Source organism: Oncorhynchus clarkii, unplaced genomic scaffold (genome assembly GCF_045791955.1).
Source record: "Oncorhynchus clarkii lewisi isolate Uvic-CL-2024 unplaced genomic scaffold, UVic_Ocla_1.0 unplaced_contig_10754_pilon_pilon, whole genome shotgun sequence".
NCBI lineage: Eukaryota > Metazoa > Chordata > Actinopteri > Salmoniformes > Salmonidae > Oncorhynchus > Oncorhynchus clarkii.
Window position 1 is genome coordinate 98,427 of NW_027261101.1, and position 26,574 is coordinate 125,000.

Below are 26,574 nucleotides of genomic sequence, written 5' to 3' on the forward strand. Positions count from 1 at the left end.
AGTAGGCAGTATAGTATATCCATGGAGTAGGCAGTATAGTATATCCACGGAGTAGGCAGTATAGTATATCCACGGAGTAGGCATTATGGTATATCCTGGAGTAGGCAGTATAGTATATCCATGGAGTAGGCAGTATAGTATATCCTGGAGTAGGCATTATGGTATATCCTGGAGTAGGCAGTATAGTATATCCATGGAGTAGGCAGTATAGTATATCCTGGAGTAGGCATTATGGTATATCCTGGAGTAGGCAGTATAGTATATCCTGGAGTAGGCTCCATGGAGTAGGCAGTATAGTATATCCTGGAGTAGACAGTATAGTATATCCATGGAGTAGGCAGTATAGTATATCATGGAGTGGGCAGTATAGTATATCCATGGAGTAGGCAGTATAGTATATCATGGAGTAGGCATTATGGTATATCCTGGAGTAGGCATTATGGTATATCCTGGAGTAGGCAGTATAGTATATCCATGGAGTAGGCAGTATAGTATATCTACGGAGTAGGCAGTATAGTATACCCTGGAGTAGGCAGTATGGTATATCATGGAGTAGGCAGTATGGTATGTCATGGAGTGGGCAGTATAGTATATCCATGTAGGCAGTATGGTATATCATGGAGTAGGCAGTATGGTATATCCTGGAGTAGGCAGTATGGTATATCCATGTAGGCAGTATGGTATATCATGGAGTAGGCAGTATAGTATATCCATGGTGTAGGCAGTATAGTATATCCGGTAGTAGGCAGTATAGTTTATCCATGGAGTAGGCAGTATAGTATATCCTGGAGTAGGCATTATGGTATATTATGAAGTAGGCAGTATGGTATATCATGGAGTAAGCATTATGGTATATTATGAAGTAGGCAGTATGGTATATCATGGAGTAAGCATTATGGTATATTATGGAGTACGCAGTATGGTATATCCATGGAGGAGGCAGTATACTATATCCATGGAGGAGGCAGTATAGTATATCCTGGAGTAGGCAGTATAGTATATCCTGGAGTAGGCATTATGGTATATCCTGGAGTAGACATTATGGTATATCATGGAGTGGGCATTATGGTATATCATGGAGTACGCATTATGGTATATTATGGAGTACGCAATATGGTATATCATGGAGTAGGCAGTATGGTATATCATGGAGTAGGCATTATGGTTTATCATGGAGTAGGCAGTATGGTATATCATGGAGTAGGCAGTATGGTATATCATGGAGTACGCATTATGGTATATTATGGAGTACGCAGTATGGTATATCATGGGGTAGGCAGTATGGTATATCATGGAGTAGGCATTATGGTTTATCATGGAGTAGGCAGTATGGTATATCATGGAGTAGGCATTATGGTATATCATGGAGTAGGCATTATGGTATATCATGGACTAGGCAGTATGGTATATCATGGAGTAGGCAGTATGGTATGTCATGGCCTAGGCAGTATGGTATATCATGTACTAGGCAGTATGGTATATCATGGAGTTGGCAGTATGGCATATCATGGAGTAGGCAGTATGGTATATCATGGAGTAGGGAGTATGATATATTATGGAGTAGGCATAATGGTTTATCATGGAGTAGGCAGTATGGTATATCATGGAGTAGGCAGTATGGTATATCATGGAGTAAGCATTATGGTATATTATGGAGTACGCAGTATGGTATATCATGGAGTAGGCAGTATGGTATATCATGGAGTAGGCAGTATGGTATATCATGGAGTAGGCATTATGGTTTATCATGGAGTAGGCATTATGGTATATCATGGACTAGGCAGTATGATATATCATGGAGTAGGCAGTATGGTATGTCATGGCCTAGGCAGTATGGTATATCATGTACTAGGCAGTATGGTATATCATGTACTAGGCAGTATAGTATATCATGGAGTTGGCAGTATGGCATATCATGGAGTAGGCAGTATGGTATATCATGGAGTAGGCATTATGGTATATCATAGAGTAGGCATTATGGTATATCATGGACTATCCAGGATGGTGTTTCATGGAGTAGGTAGTATGGTATGTCATGGAGTGGGCAGTATAGTATATCATGGAGTAGGCAGTATGGTATGTCATGGAGTGGGCAGTATAGTATATCCATGTAGGCAGTATGGTATATCATGGAGTAGACTGTATGATATATCATGGACTAGGCAGTATGGTATATCATGGAGTAGGCAGTATGGTATATCATGGAGTAGGCAGTATGGTATATCATGGACTAGGCAGTATGGTATGTCATGGAGTGGGCAGTATAGTATATCCATGTAGGCAGTATGGTATATCATGGAGTAGGCAGTATGGTATATCCATGTAGGCAGTATGGTATGTCATGGAGTGGGCAGAATAGTATATCCATGTAGGCAGTATGGTATATCATGGAGTAGGCAGTATGGCATATCATGGAGTAGGCAGTATGGTATATCATGGAGTAGGCAGTATGGTATATCATGGAGTAGGCATTATGGTATATCATAGAGTAGGCATTATGGTATATCATGGAGTAGGCAGTATGGTATGTCATGGAGTGGGCAGTATGGTATATCATAGAGTAGGCAGTATGGTATGTCATGGAGTGGGCAGTATAGTATATCATGGAGTAGGCAGTATGGTATATCATGGAGTAGGCAGTATGGTATATCATGTACTAGGCAGTATGGTATATCATGGAGTAGACTGTATGGTATATCATGGAGTAGGCAGTATGGTATGTCATAGAGTGGGCAGTATAGTATATCATGGAGTAGGCAGTATGGTGTATCATGGAGTGGGCAGTATGGTATATCATAGAGTAGGCAGTATGGTATGTCATGGAGTGGGCAGTATGGTATATCATAGAGTAGGCAGTATGGTATGTCATGGAGTGGGCAGTATAGTATATCATGGAGTAGGCATTATGGTATATCATGGACTATCCAGTATGGTGTTTCATGGAGTAGGTAGTATGGTATATCATGGAGTAGGCAGTATGGTGTATCATGGAGTAGGCATTATGGTTTATCATGGAATAGGCAGTATGGTATATCATGTACTAGGCAGTATGTTATATCATGGAGTAGGCAGTATGGTATATCATGGAGTAGACTGTATGGTATATCGTGGACTAGGTAGTATGGTATATCATGGACTAGGCAGTATGGTATATCATGGAGTAGGCAGTATGGTATGTCATGGAGTGGGCAGTATAGTATATCATGGAGTAGACAGTATTGTATGTCATAGAGTGGGCAGTATGGTATATTATGGAGTAGGCAGTATGGTATATCATGGACTAGGCAGTATGGTATATCATGGAGTAGGCAGTATGGTATATCATGGACTAGGCAGTATGGTATATCATGGAGTAGGCAGTATGGTATGTCATGGAGTGGGCAGTATAGTATATCCATGTAGGCAGTATGGTATATCATGGAGTAGGCAGTATGGTATATCCATGTAGGCAGTATGGTATGTCATGGAGTGGGCAGAATAGTATTTCCATGTAGGCAGTATGGTATATCATGGAGTAGGCAGTATGGTATGTCATAGAGTGGGCAGTATAGTATATCCATGTAGGCAGTATGGTATATCATGGAGTAGGCAGTATGGTATGTCATAGAGTGGGCAGTATAGTATATCCATGTAGGCAGTATGGTATATCATGGAGTAGGCAGTATGGTATGTCATGGAGTGGGCAGTATAGTATATCCATGTAGGCAGTATGGTATATCATGGAGTAGGCAGTATGGTATGTCATAGAGTGGGCAGTATAGTATATCCATGTAGGCAGTATGGTATATCATGGAGTAGGCAGTATGGTATGTCATAGAGTGGGCAGTATAGTATATCCATGTAGGCAGTATAGTATATCATGGAGTAGGCAGTATGGTATGTCATGGAGTGGGCAGTATAGTATATCCATGTAGGCAGTATGGTATATCATGGAGTAGGCAGTATGGTATGTCATGGAGTGGGCAGTATAGTATATCCATGTAGGCAGTATGGTATATCATGGAGTAGGCAGTATGGTATGTCATAGAGTGGGCAGTATAGTATATCCATGTAGGCAGTATAGTATATCATGGAGTAGGCAGTATGGTATGTCATAGAGTGGGCAGTATAGTATATCCATGTAGGCAGTATGGTATATCATGGAGTAGGCAGTATGGTATGTCATGGAGTCGGCAGTATAGTATATCCATGTAGGCAGTAGCATCACCACACACCAGCGTTTAGTCACTTAAAGTAAACAGCGGTGGGAGGTGATGCTGTGTGGCAGCTGAATGTGGTAGATACTAGCATACTCCCACATGTACTCAGCAGTTGTTGTGCTAGGGCTCAAGTGGATAGGATATCAAACCCAAATTAGTTCGTACTCTGTTTCCAGAGATTGCCCTAAATAACTAGTGAGTCAGTCACCTCACAATAGAATAGGCCACTGTCGTCACAACCTCCAACATCATCATAGCCCTAGAAACCCCTGAAAGTTGGTTACCTGCTTGTCATTTTTATCCCAAACAAGATGGGGTTTATAGGCTACAGTGCCTTCTCTAAATCAAATCAAATCAAATCAAATTTTATTTGTCACATACACATGGTTAGCAGATGTTAATGCGAGTGTAGCGAAATGCTTGTGCTTCTAGTTCCGACAATGCAGTAATAACAAGTAATCTAACTAACAATTCCAAACTACTGTCTTGTACACAGTGTAAGGGGATAAAGAATATGTACATAAGGATATATGAATGAGTGATGGTACAGAGCAGCATAGGCAAGATACAGTAGATGGTATCGGGTACAGTATGTACAAATGAGATGAGTATGTAAACAAAGTGGCATAGTATAGTATAAAGTGGCTAGTGATACATGTATTACATAAGGATACCGTCGATGATATAGAGTACAGTATATACGTATGCGTATGAGATGAATAATGTAGGGTAAGTAACATTTATATAAGGTAGCATTGTTTAAAGTGGCTAGTGATATATTTACATCATTTCCCATCAATTCCCATTATTAAAGTGGCTGGAGTTGAGTCAGTGTCAGTGTGTTGGCAGCAGCCACTCAGTGTTAGTGGTGGCTGTTTAACAGTCTGATGGCCTTGAGATAGAAGCTGTTTTTCAGTCTCTCGGTCCCAGCTTTGATGCACCTGTACTGACCTCGCCTTCTGGATGATAGCGGGGTGAACAGGCAGTGGCTCGGGTGGTTGATGTCCTTGATGATCTTTATGGCCTTCCTGTGACATCGGGTGGTGTAGGTGTCCTGGAGGGCAGGTAGTTTGCCCCCGGTGATGCGTTGTGCAGACCTCACTACCCTCTGGAGAGCCTTACGGTTGAGGGCGGTGCAGTTGCCATACCAGGCGGTGATACAGCCCGCCAGGATGCTCTCGATTGTGCATCTGTAGAAGTTTGTGAGTGCTTTTGGTGACAAGCCGAATTTCTTCAGCCTCCTGAGGTTGAAGAGGCGCTGCTGCGCCTTCTTCACGATGCTGTCTGTGTGAGTGGACCAATTCAGTTTGTCTGTGATGTGTATGCCGAGGAACTTAAAACTTGCTACCCTCTCCACTACTGTTCCATCGATGTGGATAGGGGGGTGTTCCCTCTGCTGTTTCCTGAAGTCCACAATCATCTCCTTAGTTTTGTTGACGTTGAGTGTGAGGTTGTTTTCCTGACACCACACTCCGAGGGCCCTCACCTCCTCCCTGTAGGCCGTCTCATCGTTGTTGGTAATCAAGCCTACCACTGTTGTGTCGTCCGCAAACTTGATGATTGAGTTGGAGGCGTGCGTGGCCACGCAGTCGTGGGTGAACAGGGAGTACAGGAGAGGGCTCAGAACGCAACCTTGTGGGGCCCCAGTGTTGAGGATCAGCGGGGAGGAGATGTTGTTGCCTACCCTCACCACCTGGGGGCGGCCCGTCAGGAAGTCCAGTACCCAGTTGCACAGGGCGGGGTCGAGACCCAGGGTCTCGAGCTTGATGACGAGCTTGGAGGGTACTATGGTGTTGAATGCCGAGCTGTAGTCGATGAACAGCATTCTCACATAGGTATTCCTCTTGTCCAGATGGGTTAGGGCAGTGTGCAGTGTGGTTGAGATTGCATCGTCTGTGGACCTGTTTGGGCGGTAAGCAAATTGGAGTGGGTCTAGGGTGTCAGGTAGGGTGGAGGTGATATGGTCCTTGACTAGTCTCTCAAAGCACTTCATGATGACGGATGTGAGTGCTACGGGGCGGTAGTCATTTAGCTCAGTTACCTTAGCTTTCTTGGGAACAGGAACAATGGTGGCCCTCTTGAAGCATGTGGGAACAGCAGACTGGTATAGGGATTGATTGAATATGTCCGTAAACACACCGGCCAGCTGGTCTGCGCATGCTCTGAGGGCGCGGCTGGGGATGCCATCTGGGCCTGCAGCCTTGCGAGGGTTAACACGTTTAAATGTCTTACTCACCTCGGCTGCAGTGAAGGAGAGACCGCATGTTTTCGTTGCAGGCCGTGTCAGTGGCACTGTATTGTCCTCAAAGCGGGCAAAAAAGTTATTTAGTCTGCCTGGGAGCAAGACATCCTGGTCCGTGACTGGGCTGGGTTTCTTCCTGTAGTCCGTGATTGACTGTAGACCCTGCCACATGCCTCTTGTGTCTGAGCCGTTGAATTGAGATTCTACTTTGTCTCTGTACTGGCGCTTAGCTTGTTTGATAGCCTTGCGGAGGGAATAGCTGCACTGTTTGTATTCGGTCATGTTACCAGACACCTTGCCCTGATTAAAAGCAGTGGTTCGCGCTTTCAGTTTCACACGAATGCTGCCATCAATCCACGGTTTCTGGTTAGGGAATGTTTTAATCGTTGCTATGGGAACGACATCTTCAACGCACGTTCTAATGAACTCGCACACCGAATCAGCGTATTCGTCAATGTTGTTATCTGACGCAATACGAAACATCTCCCAGTCCACGTGATGGAAGCAGTCTTGGAGTGTGGAGTCAGCTTGGTCGGACCAGCGTTGGACAGACCTCAGCGTGGGAGCCTCTTGTTTTAGTTTCTGTCTGTAGGCAGGGATCAACAAAATGGAGTCGTGGTCAGCTTTTCCGAAAGGGGGGCGGGGCAGGGCCTTATATGCGTCGCGGAAGTTAGAGTAACAATGGTCCAAGGTCTTTCCTCCCCTGGTTGCGCAATCGATATGCTGATAAAATTTGGGGAGTCTTGTTTTCAGATTAGCCTTGTTAAAATCCCCAGCTACAATGAATGCAGCCTCCGGATAAATTGTTTCCAGTTTGCAGAGAGTTAAATAAAGTTCGTAAGGATAACATCTGTCCAATCAGTGGCACCGAATAAAATATCTGCCATTTTACAAGTGACAGGTGTGCTGACCCTGTCTCCTATGAACCCAGTCTGTCTGTCTGTCTCCTATGAACCCAGTCTGTCTGTCTGTCTGTCTGTCTGTCTGTCTGTCTGTCTGTCTGTCTGTCTGTCTGTCTGTCTGTCTGTCTCCTATGAAACCTGTCTGTCTGTCGGTCTCCTATGAAACCTGTCTGTCTGTCTGTCTCCTATGAAACCTGTCTGTCTGTCTGTCTGTCTGTCTGTCTGTCTGTCTGTCTGTCTGTCTGTCTGTCTGTCTGTCTGTCTGTCTGTCTGTCTGTCTGTATCCTATAAACCCAGTGTGTCTGTCTGTGTGTCTGTCTTGTGCCCCAGCTAGAGTAAATACACTGTGTTGTGTTTGTCTGTCCTAGTGTGAGTTCATAAGGTCATAAGTCTATACTAGTGGAGGCTGGTGGGAGGAGCTATAGGAGGATGGGCTCATTGTAATAACTGGAATGGAATTAATGGAACGTATCAAACACATCAAACATATTGAAACCACTTTTTGACTCCGTTTCATTCATTCCATTCCAACCATTACAATGAACCCGTCCTCCTATAGCTTCTCCCACCAGCCTCCTCTGGTATATACAGTAGGTCAGTTCTATTGTTGTCTCAATGGCTCAGATGTGCTTCCCTACTCAGACATTGTAAACAGGGCCCACTTGTTGCATCATTCTCTCAATCTCTCTACACCATCCTCTTGGCTGAGAGCTCTCCTGAAAGCTGTGTTCTTGGGTCTGTCTGACCCAGTGGGGTCTTTGTGGGTTTCTTGGCTGGCCCTTGGATATGGTTTATGTGTTCTGCTGTTTAAAGCCTGAGCAGTGCTTGTCGTCCTTTACATTTGATGGAGTCGTTGGTAATAAATGCTGAAAGCGAGGGAGTGCATGTTCTTGTGGAAGGAAAGAGGGCAGGTATATTGAGTTCATCGTTAGACCAACAGAAGGTGCTCATACATTTACCAGTTCTCTAACAATGAGATGGATCGAGACGTTAGGAAGTTAAGGGCATAGCGTTTAGACTTAAAAATAAAAAAAAGTGAACATGTCACATGACTGTCTACAGAAATTATTCTTGAACATTGGTTATGACAACCAGAACTTGTGAAAATCTGTTTGTGAAAGGTTCTTCTCCAGTTTTGAGACAGCACTGGTCCAGAGGTGTCTGTCTGTCTGTTGGTTTGTCGGTTCTTTGGGTGAGAGGACTAACCCTGTAGATTCCAGGCTTGCCTCTGTGTCAAAGCCCAGAACATCATTCCTCTCTCTCCCCACGGAAAAGGGAGGAGATTCTAGGTGATTATAGCCATTCATATTTTACTACCTCGGTAATTATTGTCATTTTGAGATCAGAACATCCCTGTGGCTATTCCAGTACCATGCACTGACAGAGGTTAGTTGGACAAAGGCACACAGCTGCAGGATACAGAACATTATAAAAGTGATACAGCTTTCATCTTATTCAGTAATCAGGTTTTACCTGCTCAAAAGCTTGTATGTGAAAGAAGCCTCAGGTAAGAGGCAAGACTGAAAGGTCAGGAATGTGGTTGATGACCTCAGCTGCACCCTATCCTAGCCTTGCTCTCTCTCTCTCTCTCTCTCTCTCTCTCTCTCTCTCTCTCTCTCTCTCTCTCTCTCTGTGTCAGTGAGGTACTAGTTTCACGTTGCCAGTGTATAATTAGGGGTTCAGTTAATTATTCTCACATAATGAGTAACCGTGCCTAAGATCTGTAAGACTTGTGCTTTAGCTCAACAGGCTAACACAGTATTGTGGTGCACGGGAGTTCCTGGGTTTGAACCTCGGTCACACATCAGTAAGGTGATCAGGGTTCAGAGGGTACTATATATTTTTACATTTTGGTCATTGGTGATCAGGGTTCAGAAGGTATATTTTTACATTTTGGTTCTTTAGCAGACTCTCTTAAAGGCTTACAGTATAACTTACTCTATATGACTATATGACTCTATATGACTGTCTGGCTGTATACCAGTTGTTTGTCTCCCATTGGTATTTCCTCTGTTATGCCTCCTGATCTCTGCTTTGATTGGTATTGTTTCTTTCCCTGGATGTTTTATTTAGTACAACACTTTATGCATTATGTGTCATCCATCACCTTCCGTTCTGCCAGCCATAGATTTGGCTTGGCAAACCTCTCAGTGAAGGACAAGTTAATCAGCCCATCGATGCTGAAGTCTGAGCCGTCTTCTCTCTGGGAAGAAGAAGAAGGTTTTGAAGCTAACAGGGTTCCAGAGTCGGGGTCCAGTTCCATTTCCATCCAACAGAATACCTAGTTTCCTCTCTTTTCCACTTTCTGTTTTTCTTCTTCTCCCTCTTCTCAAATACAGTGATGTTTAAAAAAAGGACCATACTTTGTGGGCACTTATCTGTGCCAGCTGGTATGGAACTAATCTGAGCTGAGCTATTTCTCATTAAAGGAGGGCCTCTTTGGGAGGCGCGCCGGTGTGCGGACTGCGGACAGGGGAAAGAGCTGTCTGTTTCTGCAGAAGGGCTTCATTTTGTGGCAGGCAGGAATAACTCCCTGACAGTTTTATTGCAGGCCGGACTTCAGGCCTGAGATGAGGCGCACAGAGCCTTTGTGCAAACGCCACTGATACACTGTGGAGGAATGTTGACTACCATGCCATCTCTGATTGGCTTGGCGTCTGGCCCCTCTGTCCCCCCTCCTAAAACATACTCCTCTAGGATTAGTGCTAAAACTCTGGCAGCCTCCTGGCTGATGAGGAAAATCACTGTCCTTGTTGTAGCATGAAGTGGAATCAGGAAGTGGATCATCAAGTGGCCTCCCGAGTGGCGCAACGTCACTACTGCCACCCTGGTTATTTATTTATTTATCTATTTAAATAAATATATTATTTATTTAGCAAAGTGAATGAGCAGATAACCAACTTACATCCAAGAATAAAACACAATGAATGTCTGACTGGAAATCCAGACGGTTGATTCACCATCAACACTCTAACATGAAAGTGGAGCTACGATGTTAATCATGTTCATCGTTTTAGCAAGGGGAACAGTGTGATGAGTAACCTACATAACTGTTCCCCCCTCTCCACCCTCCAGTGATCAGATCCCACATCTCAACTCTGAATCATCGTCACCATGGTTACGAACCTGTCAAAACCTGCCGAAACCTGCATGCCGCAGGAGGCTTTGATTTTCCACACATGGTGTAGACTAAAGAGGAGAGTCATCAGGGCAGGCAGTGCCCCTACCGCAGCAGAAACATGGTGATAGGGACGGTGATGGGGGCATGGTGCCGACTGGCAGAGAGACTGATGAATCTGCTGATTTACTTGCACGACATACAGTATCCGGGCTACCTGCCATAAGGGCCCGTGTTCACAAAGCATCTCAGAGTAGGAGCGCTGATCTAGGATCAGGTCCTCCCTGCCCATATTATCTTAGAAATTCTGATTTTTAAAAAATCCAGCACTTCTATGGGCCCAGATCTCCTTCTGAAAGAATAGCATGCTGGGAATGTGGTAGGATTGTGTTTCCATGGATACTGAAAATAAATCAATGTTGCTCCCTACAACACTCATATCATCAGGGGAGAACGTGTCCACTGTCTCCTGGCATCCAGCTCAACTTTACAGGACTCTTTGGTGATGTAAGGAGTGAAACAGTAGCCAGTAGACTGACTTACTGTAGACCCCAACCGTCTCTATGACAACCACATTTCCCCTTTACCTCGTCATTTTTTCATGTTGAGTCAACATGGGAACATTCCCCTGTACATCATCGTACAGTAAACATAATTTTCTCATGTTGAGTCAACATGGGAACATTCCCCTGTACATCATCGTACAGTAAACATAATTTTCTCATGTTGAGTCAACGTGGGAACATTCCCCTGTACAACATCGTACAGTAAACATCATTTTCTCATGTTGAGTCAACATGGGAACATTCCCCTGTACAACATCGTACAGTAAACATCATTTTCTCATGTTGAGTCAACATGGGAACATTCCCCTGTACATCATCGTACAGTAAACATAATTTTCTCATGTTGCGTCAACGTGGGAACATTCCCCTGTACAACATCGTACAGTAAACATCATTTTCTCATGTTGGGTCAACGTGGGAACATTCCCCTGTACAACATCGTACAGTAAACATCATTTTCTCATGTTGAGTCAACATGGGAACATTCCCCTGTACAACATCCTACAGTAAACATCATTTTTTGGGTATTTGACATTTCTTTACCATGATGCATACGGCCGCGTATCGGTGTGCCCCTGTAAATATTTCCTCACTTCACTGCAGGTTTATATCAGGTGGGTGTTAAAACCAGTAGGTCACTGGGACACGCTCTTTTAAAAGACCAGGAGTAATCTGTGTCCCGATCTCAGCCGTATATGGTGTTGAATGTTTCTGGATGTGTTTCCTCTCCTCCAGACCTGTGTTCCATCATAATCTAGATCTCTACAGGATGGAAGAAAGAGCGTTCTACTGATGGAACACTCCAGCCCTGTGTTCCATCATAATCTAGATCTCTACAGGATGGAATAAAGAGAGTTCTACTGATGGAACACTCCAGCTCTGTGTTCCATCATAATCTAGATCTCTACAGGATGGAAGAAAGAGAGTTCTACTGATGGTACACTCCAGCCCTGTGTTCCATCATAATCTAGATCTCTACAGGATGGAAGAAAGAGAGTTCTACTGATGGAACACTCCAGCCCTGTGTTCCATCATAATCTAGATCTCTACAGGATGGAAGAAAGAGAGTTCTACTGATGGAACACTCCAGCCCTGTGTTCCATCATAATCTAGATCTCTACAGGATGGAAGAAAGAGCGTTCTACTGATGGTACACTCCAGCCCTGTGTTCCATCATAATCTAGATCTCTACAGGATGGAAGAAAGAGCGTTCTACTGATGGTACACTCCAGCTCTGTGTTCCATCATAATCTAGATCTCTACAGGATGGAAGAAAGAGAGTTCTACTGATGGTACACTCCAGCTCTGTGTTCCATCATAATCTAGATCTCTACAGGATGGAAGAAAGAGCGTTCTACTGATGGTACACTCCAGCCCTGTGTTCCATCATAATCTAGATCTCTACAGGATGGAAGAAAGAGCGTTCTACTGATGGTACACTCCAGCTCTGTGTTCCATCATAATCTAGATCTCTACAGGATGGAAGAAAGAGAGTTCTACTGATGGTACACTCCAGCCCTGTGTTCCATCATAATCTAGATCTCTACAGGATGGAAGAAAGAGAGTTCTACTGATGGTACACTCCAGCTCTGTGTTCCATCATAATCTAGATCTCTACAGGATGGAAGAAAGAGAGTTCTACTGATGGTACACTCCAGCTCTGTGTTCCATCATAATCTAGATCTCTACAGGATGGAAGAAAGAGAGTTCTACTGATGGTACACTCCAGCCCTGTGTTCCATCATAATCTAGATCTCTACAGGATGGAAGAAAGAGAGTTCTACTGATGGAACACTCCAGCCCTGTGTTCCATCATAATCTAGATCTCTACAGGATGGAAGAAAGAGAGTTCTACTGATGGAACACTCCAGCCCTGTGTTCCATCATAATCTAGATCTCTACAGGATGGAAGAAAGAGAGTTCTACTGATGGTACACTCCAGCCCTGTGTTCCATCATAATCTAGATCTCTACAGGATGGAAGAAAGAGAGTTCTACTGGCCTGGATTGTATAGTGTTGGTCCACCCTGTGTCTACCCAGGGTGCATCATCATCATCAGATATAGGCCATATTCACAGACTGGCTCCCTGAGTGAATGTGAACAGAGCTGAGTGTCCTGGAACACAGCCGAGTCAGCACATCCCACAACATGTGTTCTGGAACACAACCCAGTCAATACATTCCTCAACATGTGTTCTGGAACACAACCCAGTCAATACATCCCTCAACATGTGTTCTGGAACACAACCCAGTCAATACATCCCTCAACATGTGTTCTGGAACACAACCCAGTCAGTCCAGAGTGGTGTGTGTGTGCATGCGTGGTGTGTGTGTGCATGCGTGGTGTGTATGCGTGGTGTGTGTATGCACGATGTGCGAAGTGCTTGCGTTAAGGCTTTTCTGTGGGGGTTGGGTGTTGTCTAATTCTCTGCTGGTGGACTAGTGCTGTCTGATGAGAGAGAGAGAGAGAGAGAGAGAGAGAGAGAGAGAGAGAGAGAGAGAGAGAGAGAGAGAGAGAGAGAGGGGCCTTGGCTGGGCTCTACTGCTGGCTGACGGTGTCTCCGGAAGAATCTATGCGTGCCCAAATAGCTGGTTGACACACACACATACACGTACACACACACTCAGACCTTCAGCTGGGAAGGGATTTAATCTGTGACTGAAAACAACAATGATGAATAGAGGTCTGTTGCTGTGCTGTGAATCTCAAACATATGCCCGGTCCACCATCCAGCCAAGAAACTGTGTGTGTTTCTCACCCTTCTGAATAGAATCAGGGCCAGCTGTTTGTATAGACAGATCACTCATAGACGTAAGAGGTTTCAACGGACAGCGTTGGGTTGTGTTAGGGTCTATGTTCATGACTCATAATCGCACATGCACACACAGACACACACACGTACACAGCAACAGTCAGGAATATATCAAACTCTCCAGTGCCACAATGATCAGGACAACAATGGAATTTGAATGAGGTCTGTTGTTAGGCCGTAGAGCAACATGACAGAATATATCATATATTGAGTTCTGTTGTTAGGACGTAGATCAACATGACAGAATATATGCTATACTGAGTTCTGTTAGGCCGTAGAGCAACATGACAGAATATATGTTATAATGAGTTCTGTTGTTAGGCTGTAGAGCAACATAACAGAATATATGTTATAATGAGTTCTGTTGTTAGGCAGTAGAGCATCATGACAGAATTTATGTTATAATGAGTTCTGTTAGGCCGTAGGGCAACATGACAGAATATATGTTATAATGAGTTCTGTTGTTAGGCCGTAGAGCAACATGACAGAATATATGTTATAATAAGTTCTGTTAGGCCGTAGAGCATCATGACAGAATATATATTATAATGAGTTCTGTTGTTAGGCCGTAGAGCAACATGACAGAATATATGTTATAATGAGTTCTGTTAGGCCGTAGAGCATCATGACAGAATATATGTTATAATGAGTTCTGTTGTTAGGCCGTAGAGCATTATGACAGAATATATGTTATAATAAGTTCTGTTGTTAGGCCGTAGAGCATCATGACAGAATATATGTTATAATGAGTTCTGTTGTTAGGCCGTAGAGCATCATGACAGAATATATGTTATAATGAGTTCTGTTGTTAGGCAGTAGAGCAACAGGACAGAATTTATGTTGTAATGAGTTCTGTTGTTAGGCCGTAGAGCATCATGACAGAATTTATGTTATAATGAGTTCTGTTAGGCCGTAGGGCAACATGACAGAATATATGTTATAATGAGTTCTGTTGTTAGGCCGTAGATCAACATGACAGAATATATGTTATAATGAGTTCTGTTAGGCCGTAGAGCAACATGACAGAATATATGTTATAATAAGTTCTGTTAGGCAGTAGAGCAACATGACAGAATATATGTTATAATGAGTTCTGTTAGGCCGTAGAGCATCATGACAGAATATATATTATAATGAGTTCTGTTGTTAGGCCGTAGAGCAACATGACAGAATATATGTTATAATGAGTTCTGTTAGGCCGTAGAGCATCATGACAGAATATATGTTATAATGAGTTCTGTTGTTAGGCCGTAGAGCATCATGACAGAATATATGTTATAATGAGTTCTGTTGTTAGGCCGTAGAGCATCATGACAGAATATATGTTATAATGAGTTCTGTTGTTAGGCCGTAGAGCAACATGACAGAATATATGTTATAATGAGTTCTGTTGTTAGGCCGTAGAGCAACATGACAGAATATATGTTATAATGAGTTCTGTTGTTAGGCAGTAGAGCAACATGACAGAATATATGTTGTAATGAGTTCTGTTGTTAGGCAGTAGAGCATCATGACAGAATATATGTTGTAATGAGTTCTGTTGTTAGGCCGTAGAGCAACATGACAGAATATATGTTATAATGGGTTCTGTTAGGCCGTAGAGCAACATGACAGAATATATGTAATAATGAGTTCTGTTAGGCCGTAGAGCAACATGACAGAATATATGTTATAATGAGTTCTGTTAGGCCGTAGAGCAACATGACAGAATATATGTTATAATGAGGTCTGTTAGGCCGTAGAGCAACAAGAATAGGATATATGTTCTTAGTTCCGCTAGGTAGTAGAGCAACATAACAGAATAAATGACACCACAGGGCAAAGTGTTACTGATGAGGCCCCTGCCTGCTTCGATGAAAGGTGTGTGTGCGTGTGCATGTGTGTGTGTGTGATCATGCACAGGGGTCACCTGGGCCTCTCTCTTTGGCTTGAAGAAGGAGGGAAGCATAATTATTGAGGTCTTAGTAACAGTGAGAGTGTGAACACAGGGAGCAGAGAGGTCAGAGGTCATTGGAGACCAAATGGATCTGTGTTCATGACAGAGGAAAACATGAGTGAGGAAGAAGAAAGGCAAATGCAGAGAGAGAGAGAAAGAAGGACAGAGAAAATGTATTGAGAACTGTTTGGGAGAGAGACAAAGACTGTCACAGAAAGAAAGGCAGACAGACAGAAATGTAGGAAGAGAGAGAGAGAGGTAGAGCTGAAAGAGGGAGAGAGAGAGATGGGGGGCTGAGAGAGAGAGTGAGAGAGGTAGAGATGAAACAGAGAGACAGAGAGGGAGAGGAGAGAGATAGAGAGAGGTAGAGCTGAAGGGATAGGCAGAGACTGCAGTAGGGTATTGTGTATGTTGCTATCTGCAGCAGTGACAGCTTTTGCTGAGTCAGAGTAGAGACTCTCCAAGCTGCAGCAGCCTGTGTGGTAGTGGTACAGTTTACCTGCAGCACTGCGTCATAGTAGGCTGGAGTCACACTCTACTGCTCAACACTGCCACCCAATGGTGAGACAAGAAACAACACATGCAATGCCATGTTGAAAGATCTCAACACACCCTGACACGATGAAAAAGCCTAAGAGTTGTTGGAACTAATGCAATGTACCAAGAGGCCTCATAACCATACCAACTAGCAACGAATCCTGTTCTTTTGGAAACCCTTCAGCCTTTGCACTACAGCATTACACATAGACTGTATGTGTTGGCAAGCTGACCTGTGTGATCTGGCTATGGTGCATAAGTCAGTCAGTGTAGTAGTCAGTCACAGTATTATATCATCTCTATGGTAGTAGTGGCTTTGCACATAGGAGACAGATAGAGGCAGTTCTGTCAGCAGGAAAAAAAATAAAAAGTGTTTTTTAACTCTTCACAGATGTGCTTCTCTGAACTACAGTCTACACTCCTCACTGGCACAGAGCAACTAGCCCAGGGCAACTAGCCCAGGGCAACTAGCCCAGGGCAACTAGCCCAGAGCAACTAGCCCAGGGCAACTAGCCCAGGGCAACTAGCCCAGAGCAACTAGCCAAACTATTACTGGACAAGATGTGCATTCATGAAATGTGACCCAATATACTACCCAATATACTAAAGGTTATAGTTCATATACTAAAGGTTATAGTTCATATACTAAAGGTTGTAGTTCATATCTGGGGCTGCAGGTATCCTAGTGGTTAGGTCATTGGACTAGTAACCGAAAGGTTGCAAGATCGAATCCCCGAGCTGACAAGGTAAAAATCTGACGCAGGGTTTCACTCACACATGCAGGGTTTCACTCACACATGCAGGGTTTCACTCACACATGCAGGGTTTCACTCACACATGCAGGGTTTCACTCACACATGCAGGGTTTCACTCACACATGCAGGGTTTCACTCACACATGCCGGGTTATCTCTCCAATCACTTGGACAATAAGCCTTTGCTTAGTTAGCTTTTTCCTTGATTCACTGACATGGAAAAGTACCACAGCTGTGTGTGACTGTAAACTGATCTCTTCTTTCTCTTCTTTTAGAGAAACTCTACAACTCAAATGGACGAGAGCTGAGGAGAGCCCTGTTTTCCCTCAAACAGATCTTTCAGGTAATGCTCCCCTCCCTTTTGTCTTAGCAGCAGCCTGAGAATGTCAGATTCATTAATACTGCAGCGATAGTCTACTAATGGCTCTTGTTTATCATTAACTATCACACATTCTCCCATAAGACACACACACGTGTATGCACATATGCACGAGTGTGTTGGACACACACACATACACGCATGCTTTGTACAGCAAGTGCTCATACTTAACACAAACACACACACTGTACAGTAATATTTTCCTAGCTATCTGAACAGAGCTGTGCAGTGAGAGAAGACTGCCTCCGTGGCAGCTATGCTATGCTGTACTCTGCTGTGCTCAGGTCCATGCTTGGCCAGAGCCCTGCTTCACACACTGGGGCTGGCTGGCCTGGCAGGGAATCACTGTGGAGGCTAGAGGGGGAGTGTTAAACATCACTTCAGGAGACCGTTGGAAGGAAAAGTGAGCTACAGATGTTGACAGAGAAATACAGGAATAGATCAGGACGTCTCACTGTGCCTGTGCACACTTGGAATGACTAGGTCAGGTTTGGAGGAAGTGGATGTTACCACACACACACACACAAGCAACTGCACTCAAGTAACCTCTCCTCTAAAGAGCTTGTATCAATATAGTGCGTCCATGTGTTTGGATGAAGAATCCTGTTAACATGTTGTCTGCTGCAGGTCTATACCTAAATGTTATCAGAAGGTACAGTGTCTCCAGCTCTGTGGTCACAGACTGTGTAATATTTCAGTTCCAGCCCAGCTGTGTGTGTCTGGAACTTTCTCTCTCTGTGTGAGTACACACTTGTATACACAGTGGTCTTGCCAAATGACTGGGCTCTCCATCATTGATGCATGTAGAAGCTGTCCTGGAAACACTCTGGTGTGTATTCCTATGAGGGAGGAGCACTCTAAGACTGACCACCCAACAATACACACACACACACACACACACACACACACACACACACACCTCTCCCCCTCACTCCCCACCTGAGCACTAGCTCCTAGCCTAGCGTTGCATAGCCCACTCCGAAGCCAGATGAAAACCTCCCTCCTGTACTTAAATGACTGAGCCGTCGACAGGTGTGAGAGCCACAGGCGGTTTTGTCGTCTAGGAGAACAACATAAAGTGCAGGATTTGGCAAGCGGACATGAGGCTCTGCAAATAAAATACTACTGTAACATGTTGAAATATAGGAGACAATCTCAGCAGAAATATACACATATGACAGGGTCATTCACTATGTATTTCAGGGTTATGATAATACTGTGTTTTTCATTATATTCCATGTCCCAGTATCGAAGCACTGCTACAGTGGTCTTAGTTGTCCTCTTCAATATTGTAAGACCTTTGTCTAGTATTAAGTCAAAAAGACTTGGATAAGCAGTCCACTAAAACATGCCTTTTCATGGAGCTCTCCCAAGGCCTTTTGATATTACACAACTGGACAGGCTGCCAATGAAACGTTGTGCGGTGACATCAAAGTGAAAGAAATAGCACTGAGCTCAGATCAGATGGTTCAGCATAAAGAAATAGCACTGAGCTCAGATCAGATGGTTCAGCATAAAGAAATAGCACTGAGCTCAGATCAGTTGGCTCAGTAAAAAGAAATAGTACTGAGCTCAGATCAGTTGGTTCAGCATAAAGAAATAGCACTGTGCTCAGAGCTCAGATTGGTTCAGCATAAAGAAATAGCACTGAGCTCAGATCAGTTGGCTCAGTAAAAAGAAATAGTACTGAGCTCAGATCAGTTGGTTCAGCATAAAGAAATAGCTCTGAGCTCAGATCAGATGGTTCAGTATAAAGAAATAGCACTGAGCTCAGATCAGATGGTTCAGCATAAAGAAATAGCACTGAGCTCAGATCAGATGGTTCAGCATAAAGAAATAGCACTGAGCTCAGATCGGATGGTTCAGTATAAAGAAATAGCACTGAGCTCAGATCAGTTGGTTCAGTATAAAGTGCTCTCCCAGTGGGTGGTTGGCTACATGCTAACTCTACAGTCTCCGTCCCAAATAGCACCCTGTTCCCTTTATAGTGCACTACTTTTGACCAGGGCCTCATAGGACTATAGTCAAAAGTAGTGCCCTACATAGGGAATATGGTGCCATTTAGGAGTGAAGCAAGCTGGGAGCCTGTTGTTCAGAAATACATTCATCCAATTGGATCAATTAGATTAGAGCTAATCGTGTTATAGTAAGGTTATAGCCACAGAGTTGAAGGTTATTCAACAGGGCCCCATGCATCTTGTGTGTAATAAAGCACTCCTGATCTAGTAATTAAAGGGGTTCTCCAGCCATAGTTCCCCAGACACATTGTCTACATTGAATTTCACTCCTGATCTAGTAATTAAAGGGGTTCTCCAGCCATAGTTCCCCAGACACATTGTCTACATTGAATTTCACTCCTGATCTAGTAATTAAAGGGGTTCTCCAGCCATAGTTCCCTAGACACATTGTCTACATTGAATTTCACTCCTGATCTAGTAATTAAAGGGGTTCTCCAGCCATAGTTCCCTAAACACATTGTCTACATTGAATTTCACTCCTGATCTAGTAATTAAAGGGGGGTTCTCTACATTGAATTTCACTCCCTAGTAATAAAGGGGTTTCCCCATAGTTCCTCAGACACATTGTCTACATTGAATTTCACTCCTGATCTAGTAATTAAAGGGGTTCTCCAGCCATAGTTCCCTAGACACATTGTCTACATTGAATTTCACTCCTGATCTAGTAATTAAAGGGGTTCTCCAGCCATAGTTCCCCAGACACATTGTCTACATTGAATTTCACTCCTGATCTAGTAATTAAAGGGGTTCTCCAGCCATAGTTCCCTAGACACATTGTCTACATTGAATTTCACTCCTGATCTAGTAATTAAAGGGGTTCTCCAGCCATAGTTCCCCAGACACATTGTCTACATTGAATTTCACTCCTGATCTAGTAATTAAAGGGGTTCTCCAGCCATAGTTCCCCAGACACATTGTCTACATTGAATTTCACTCCTGATCTAGTAATTAAAGGGGTTCTCCAGCCATAGTTCCCTAGACACATTGTCTACATTGAATTTCACTCCTGATCTAGTAATTAAAGGGGTTCTCCAGCCATAGTTCCCCAGACACATTGTCTACATTGAATTTCACTCCTGATCTAGTAATTAAAGGGGTTCTCCAGCCATAGTTCCCCAGACACATTGTCTACATTGAATTTCACTCCTGATCTAGTAATTAAAGGGGTTCTCCAGCCATAGTTCCCTAGACACATTGTCTACATTGAATTTCACTCCTGTTCACTCCATGTTCCTTCCTATTGTAATGTTATGTTCAGAAGGCATTTTGATATCTGGTGTCCTGATCCTGGTGTGTACGTAGCCTACAGTAACCATCTCTCCTATCATACCCGACAGCAGGGTTTCACAAATAGGTCCCGAGGCCCCTCTGGGTGCACGTTTAGGTTTGTGCCCTAACATTAACCAACTCATCATCAAGCTTGGATTACTTCAATCAGCTGTGTTGTGCTAGTAGGAAATCCAAAATGTGCTCCCAGGAGGTGGGTGGGGGCAAGACAGAGTTCAGGAAACTCTTCCCTTTATTTAACTAGGCAAGTGAGTTTACAATTTACAATGATGGCCTACCACGGCCTAACCTGGACAGCACTGGGTCAATTGTGCATCGCCCTATGGGACTCCCAAGTACGGACAGTTGTGATACAGCCTGGAATCGAACCAGGGTGTCTATAGTGATGCCTCTAGCACTGAGATGCAGTGCCTTAGACCGCTGTGCCACTCAGGAGCCCAAGGCTGCTATTTCACAGCTAAGACTCAACAACTATGATGTAATGAATTTGTTTGGTGTGAACCCAGAGTTTCCCCATCACTTTAGCCAGGATCTAAGATGGACAGGGTTGTGGTCTGGGTCAGTAATACCAAATCAGCAATGAGAAGAGTGCTCACTCACTCACTCACCCTCGGAGTGGTTCATTCGTGTCTAACCATTCATTAAACGAGGACAGCAATGCTCTTAGCACCTCTCTGTCACTAATTGGATGAGCTCTTTCTGTTAGCCGACAACAGGCACTTAGCAACCAATGTTTAAGGCAACTACAAAATACAGGGTTGCCATGAGAACAGGAAATGAGGTGCTTGGAGCATGATGGGTAATTTGTCCCTGGTGAAAGTAACGCACAACATACTTAGTCTTACTTGCTGTCATGGAAATATGTGTTGTCAAGGATACCATAAATCTCTTTAATGAAATGTAATGCTTGTATTTCCATACAGTGTGTAGTAAATGAATGTTACTGCAAACAATAATAAATAATGCCCATACTTGGCAAAGTTTAAAGGTCATTATTATACTGTAGATAAAAACATGAAACCTACAAGGGCTCTTAAATGTCGTTCAAGGTTTTTATAGATTTGTGGCATCAAAAAAACACTCTCATATAACTTCCTAATCCTTGTCCCATTATGCTAAATCATACATAGATGTCCCATTATGCTAAATCATACATAGATGTCCCAAATGCTGCCCTATTCCCTATATAGTGCACCACTATTGCGCTAAAATAGGGAATAGGGTGCTATTTAGGACATATCCATAGAATCACTGCTACTCATAGCACATGACCAATCTCTAGTCGTCTGTATGATGTGTGAGAGTCAGGCATAAACTGCTCGTCTCTCTGTTCCTCAGGATGACAAGGACCTGGTCCATGAGTTTGTGGTGTCTGAAGGACTGACATGTCTAATCAAGGTCGGAGCTGAAGCAGACCAGAACTACCAGAATTACATCCTCAGGGGTATGTACAGACCAGTAGTAACTAACACACACACACACACACACACACACACACACAGGGATCGTATCAATCAGAGATGGTATCAATCAGAGATGGTATCAATCAGAGATGGTATCAATCAGGGATGGTATCAATCAGAGATGGTATCAATCAGGGATCGTATCAATCAGAGATGGTATCAATCAGGGATCGTATCAATCAGAGATGGTATCAATCAGGGATGGTATCAATCAGAGATGGTATCAATCAGGGATAGTATCAATCAGAGATAGTATCAATCAGAGATGGTATCAATCAGAGATAGTATCAATCAGAGATGGTATCAATCAGGGATAGTATCAATCAGGGATCGTATCAATCAGGGATGGTATCAATCAGAGATGGTATCAATCAGAGATGGTATCAATCAGAGATGGTATCAATCAGAGATGGTATCAATCAGGGATAGTATCAATCAGGGATAGTATCAATCAGAGATGGTATCAATCAGAGATGGTATCAATCAGGGATGACATTAATCAGAGATGGTATCAATCAGGGATCGTATCAATCAGAGATGGTATCAATCAGAGATAGTATCAATCAGAGATGGTATCAATCAGAGATGGTATCAATCAGAGATGGTATCAATCAGAGATGGTATCAATCAGAGATGGTATCAATCAGAGATGGTATCAATCAGAGATGGTATCAATCAGAGATGGTATCAATCAGAGATGGTATCAATCAGGGATGACATTAATCAGAGATGGTATCAATCAGGGATGGTATCAATCAGAGATGGTATCAATCAGGGATAGTATCAATCAGAGATGGTATCAATCAGGGATGGTATCAATCAGAGATGGTATCAATCAGAGATGGTATCAATCAGAGATGGTATCAATCAGGGATGACATTAATCAGAGATGGTATCAATCAGGGATCGTATCAATCAGAGATGGTATCAATCAGGGATAGTATCAATCAGAGATGGTATCAATCAGGGATAGTATCAATCAGGGATCGTATCAATCAGGGATGACATTAATCAGATGGTATCAATCAGGGATGGTATCAATCAGAGATAGTATCAATCAGAGATGGTATCAATCAGAGATGGTATCAATCAGATAGTATCAATCAGGGATCGTATCAATCAGAGATGGTATCAATCAGAGATGGTATCAATCAGGGATCGTATCAATCAGGGATGACATTAATCAGATGGTATCAATCAGGGATGGTATCAATCAGAGATAGTATCAATCAGGGATGGTATCAATCAGAGATAGTATCAATCAGAGATGGTATCAATCAGAGATGGTATCAATCAGGGATCGTATCAATCAGAGATGGTATCAATCAGAGATGGTATCAATCAGAGATAGTATCAATCAGGGATGGTATCAATCAGAGATGGTATCAATCAGGGATAGTATCAATCAGGGATCGTATCAATCAGAGATGGTATCAATCAGAGATGGTATCAATCAGAGATGGTATCAATCAGGGATCGTATCAATCAGGGATGGTATCAATCAGGGATCGTATCAATCAGAGATGGTATCAATTAGGGATGGTATCAATCAGGGATGGTATCAATCAGAGATCGTATCAATCAGGGATAGTATCAATCAGAGATGGTATCAATCAGAGATAGTATCAATCAGAGATGGTATCAATCAGAGATGGTATCAATCAGAGATGGTATCAATCAGGGATGACATTAATCAGAGATCGTATCAATCAGGGATAGTATCAATCAGAGATGGTATCAATCAGAGATAGTATCAATCAGAGATGGTATCAATCAGGGATGGTATCAATCAGAGATGGTATCAATCAGGGATAGTATCAATCAGAGATGGTATCAATCAGGGATAGTATCAATCAGAGATGGTATCAATCAGGGATAGTATCAATCAGAGATGGTATCAATCAGGGATAGTATCAATCAGGGATCGTATCAATCAGGGATGACATTAATCAGATGGTATCAATCAGGGATGGTATCAATCAGAGATAGTATCAATCAGAGATGGTATCAATCAGAGATGGTATCAATCAGGGATCGTATCAATCAGAGATGGTATCAATCAGAGATGGTATCAATCAGGGATCGTATCAATCAGAGATGGTATCAATCAGAGATGGTATCAATCAGAGATGACATCAATCAGGGATCGTATCAATCAGAGATGGTATCAATCAGAGATGGTATCAATCAGGGATCGTATCAATCAGAGATGGTATCAATCAGAGATGGTATCAATCAGGGATCGTATCAATCAGAGATGGTATCAATCAGGGATAGTATCAATCAGGGATCGTATCAATCAGAGATGGTATCAATCAGGGATAGTATCAATCAGAGATGGTATCAATCAGGGATAGTATCAATCAGAGATGGTATCAATCAGGGATGGTATCAATCAGGGATAGTATCAATCAGGGATAGTATCAATCAGAGATGGTATCAATCAGGGATCGTATCAATCAGAGATGGTATCAATCAGAGATGACATCAATCACGGATCGTATCAATCAGAGATGGTATCAATCAGGGATAGTATCAAACAGGGATAGTATCAATCAGGGATAGTATCAATTAGGGATGGTATCAATCAGAGATGGTATCAATCAGAGATGGTATCAATCAGGGATAGTATCAATCAGGGATAGTATCAATCAGAGATGGTATCAATCAGATGGTATCAATCAGATGGTATCAATCAGAGATGGTATCAATCAGATGGTATCAATCAGATGGTATCAATCAGAGATGGTATCAATCAGAGATAGTATCAATCAGAGATGTTATCAATCAGAGATGGTATCAATCAGGGATCGTATCAATCAGAGATGGTATCAATCAGAGATGGTATCAATCAGAGATGGTATCAATCAGGGATGACATTAATCAGAGATGGTATCAATCAGGGATGGTATCAATCAGGGATGACATTAATCAGATGGTATCAATCAGGGATAGTATCAATCAGAGATTGTATCAATCAGAGATGGTATCAATCAGAGATGGTATCAATCAGGGATAGTATCAATCAGGGATAGTATCAATCAGAGATGGTATCAATCAGGGATAGTATCAATCAGGGATAGTATCAATCAGGGATAGTATCAATCAGGGATGACATTAATCAGATGGTATCAATCAGGGATAGTATCAATCAGAGATGGTATCAATCAGAGATGGTATCAATCAGGGATGGTATCAATCAGAGATGGTATCAATCAGGGATAGTATCAATCAGGGATAGTATCAATCAGGGATAGTATCAATCAGGGATGACATTAATCAGATGGTATCAATCAGGGATAGTATCAATCAGAGATGGTATCAATCAGGGATGACATTAATCAGATGGTATCAATCAGGGATAGTATCAATCAGGGATAGTATCAATCAGGGGTAGTATCAATCAGGGATGACATTAATCAGATGGTATCAATCAGGGATAGTATCAATCAGGGATGGTATCAATCAGGGATGACATTAATCAGATGGTATCAATCAGGGATAGTATCAATCAGAGATGGTATCAATCAGAGATGGTATCAATCAGAGATGGTATCACTCAGGGATAGTATCAATCAGGGATAGTATCAATCAGGGATAGTATCAATCAGGGATGACATTAATCAGATGGTATCAATCAGGGATAGTATCAATCAGAGATGGTATCAATCAGAGATGGTATCAATCAGAGATAGTATCAATCAGGGATAGTATCAATCAGGGATCGTATCAATCAGGGATGGTATCAATCAGAGATGGTATCAATCAGAGATGGTATCAATCAGAGATGGTATCAATCAGGGATAGTATCAATCAGGGATAGTATCAATCAGGGATAGTATCAATCAGGGATCGTATCAATCAGAGATGGTATCAATCAGAGATGGTATCAATCAGGGATAGTATCAATCAGGGATAGTATCAATCAGAGATGGTATCAATCAGATGGTATCAATCAGATGGTATCAATCAGAGATGGTATCAATCAGAGATGGTATCAATCAGGGATAGTATCAATCAGAGATGGTATCAATCAGGGATGGTATCAATCAGAGATAGTATCAATCAGAGATGGTATCAATCAGAGATGGTATCAATCAGGGATCGTATCAATCAGAGATGGTATCAATCAGAGATGGTATCAATCAGGGATCGTATCAATCAGAGATGGTATCAATCAGAGATGGTATCAATCAGAGATGACATCAATCAGGGATCGTATCAATCAGAGATGGTATCAATCAGAGATGGTATCAATCAGGGATCGTATCAATCAGAGATGGTATCAATCAGAGATGGTATCAATCAGGGATCGTATCAATCAGAGATGGTATCAATCAGGGATAGTATCAATCAGGGA

At 42.8% G+C, this 26,574-nt stretch overlaps 1 protein-coding gene across 1 annotated transcript in view; it reads left to right on the forward strand.

Annotated features, from left to right (window-relative positions):
* LOC139404835 (FH1/FH2 domain-containing protein 3-like) overlaps nt 1–26,574 on the forward strand; it is a gene marked incomplete at its 3' end in the record, with an annotated part of 179,976 nt that overhangs the window by 95,796 nt on the left and 57,606 nt on the right. The window contains exons 3-4 of the mRNA XM_071147365.1: nt 17,343–17,410; nt 22,090–22,195. Of these exons, the coding sequence (XP_071003466.1) occupies nt 17,343–17,410; nt 22,090–22,195 (174 nt within the window). The remainder of the gene's footprint in view (nt 1–17,342; nt 17,411–22,089; nt 22,196–26,574) is intronic.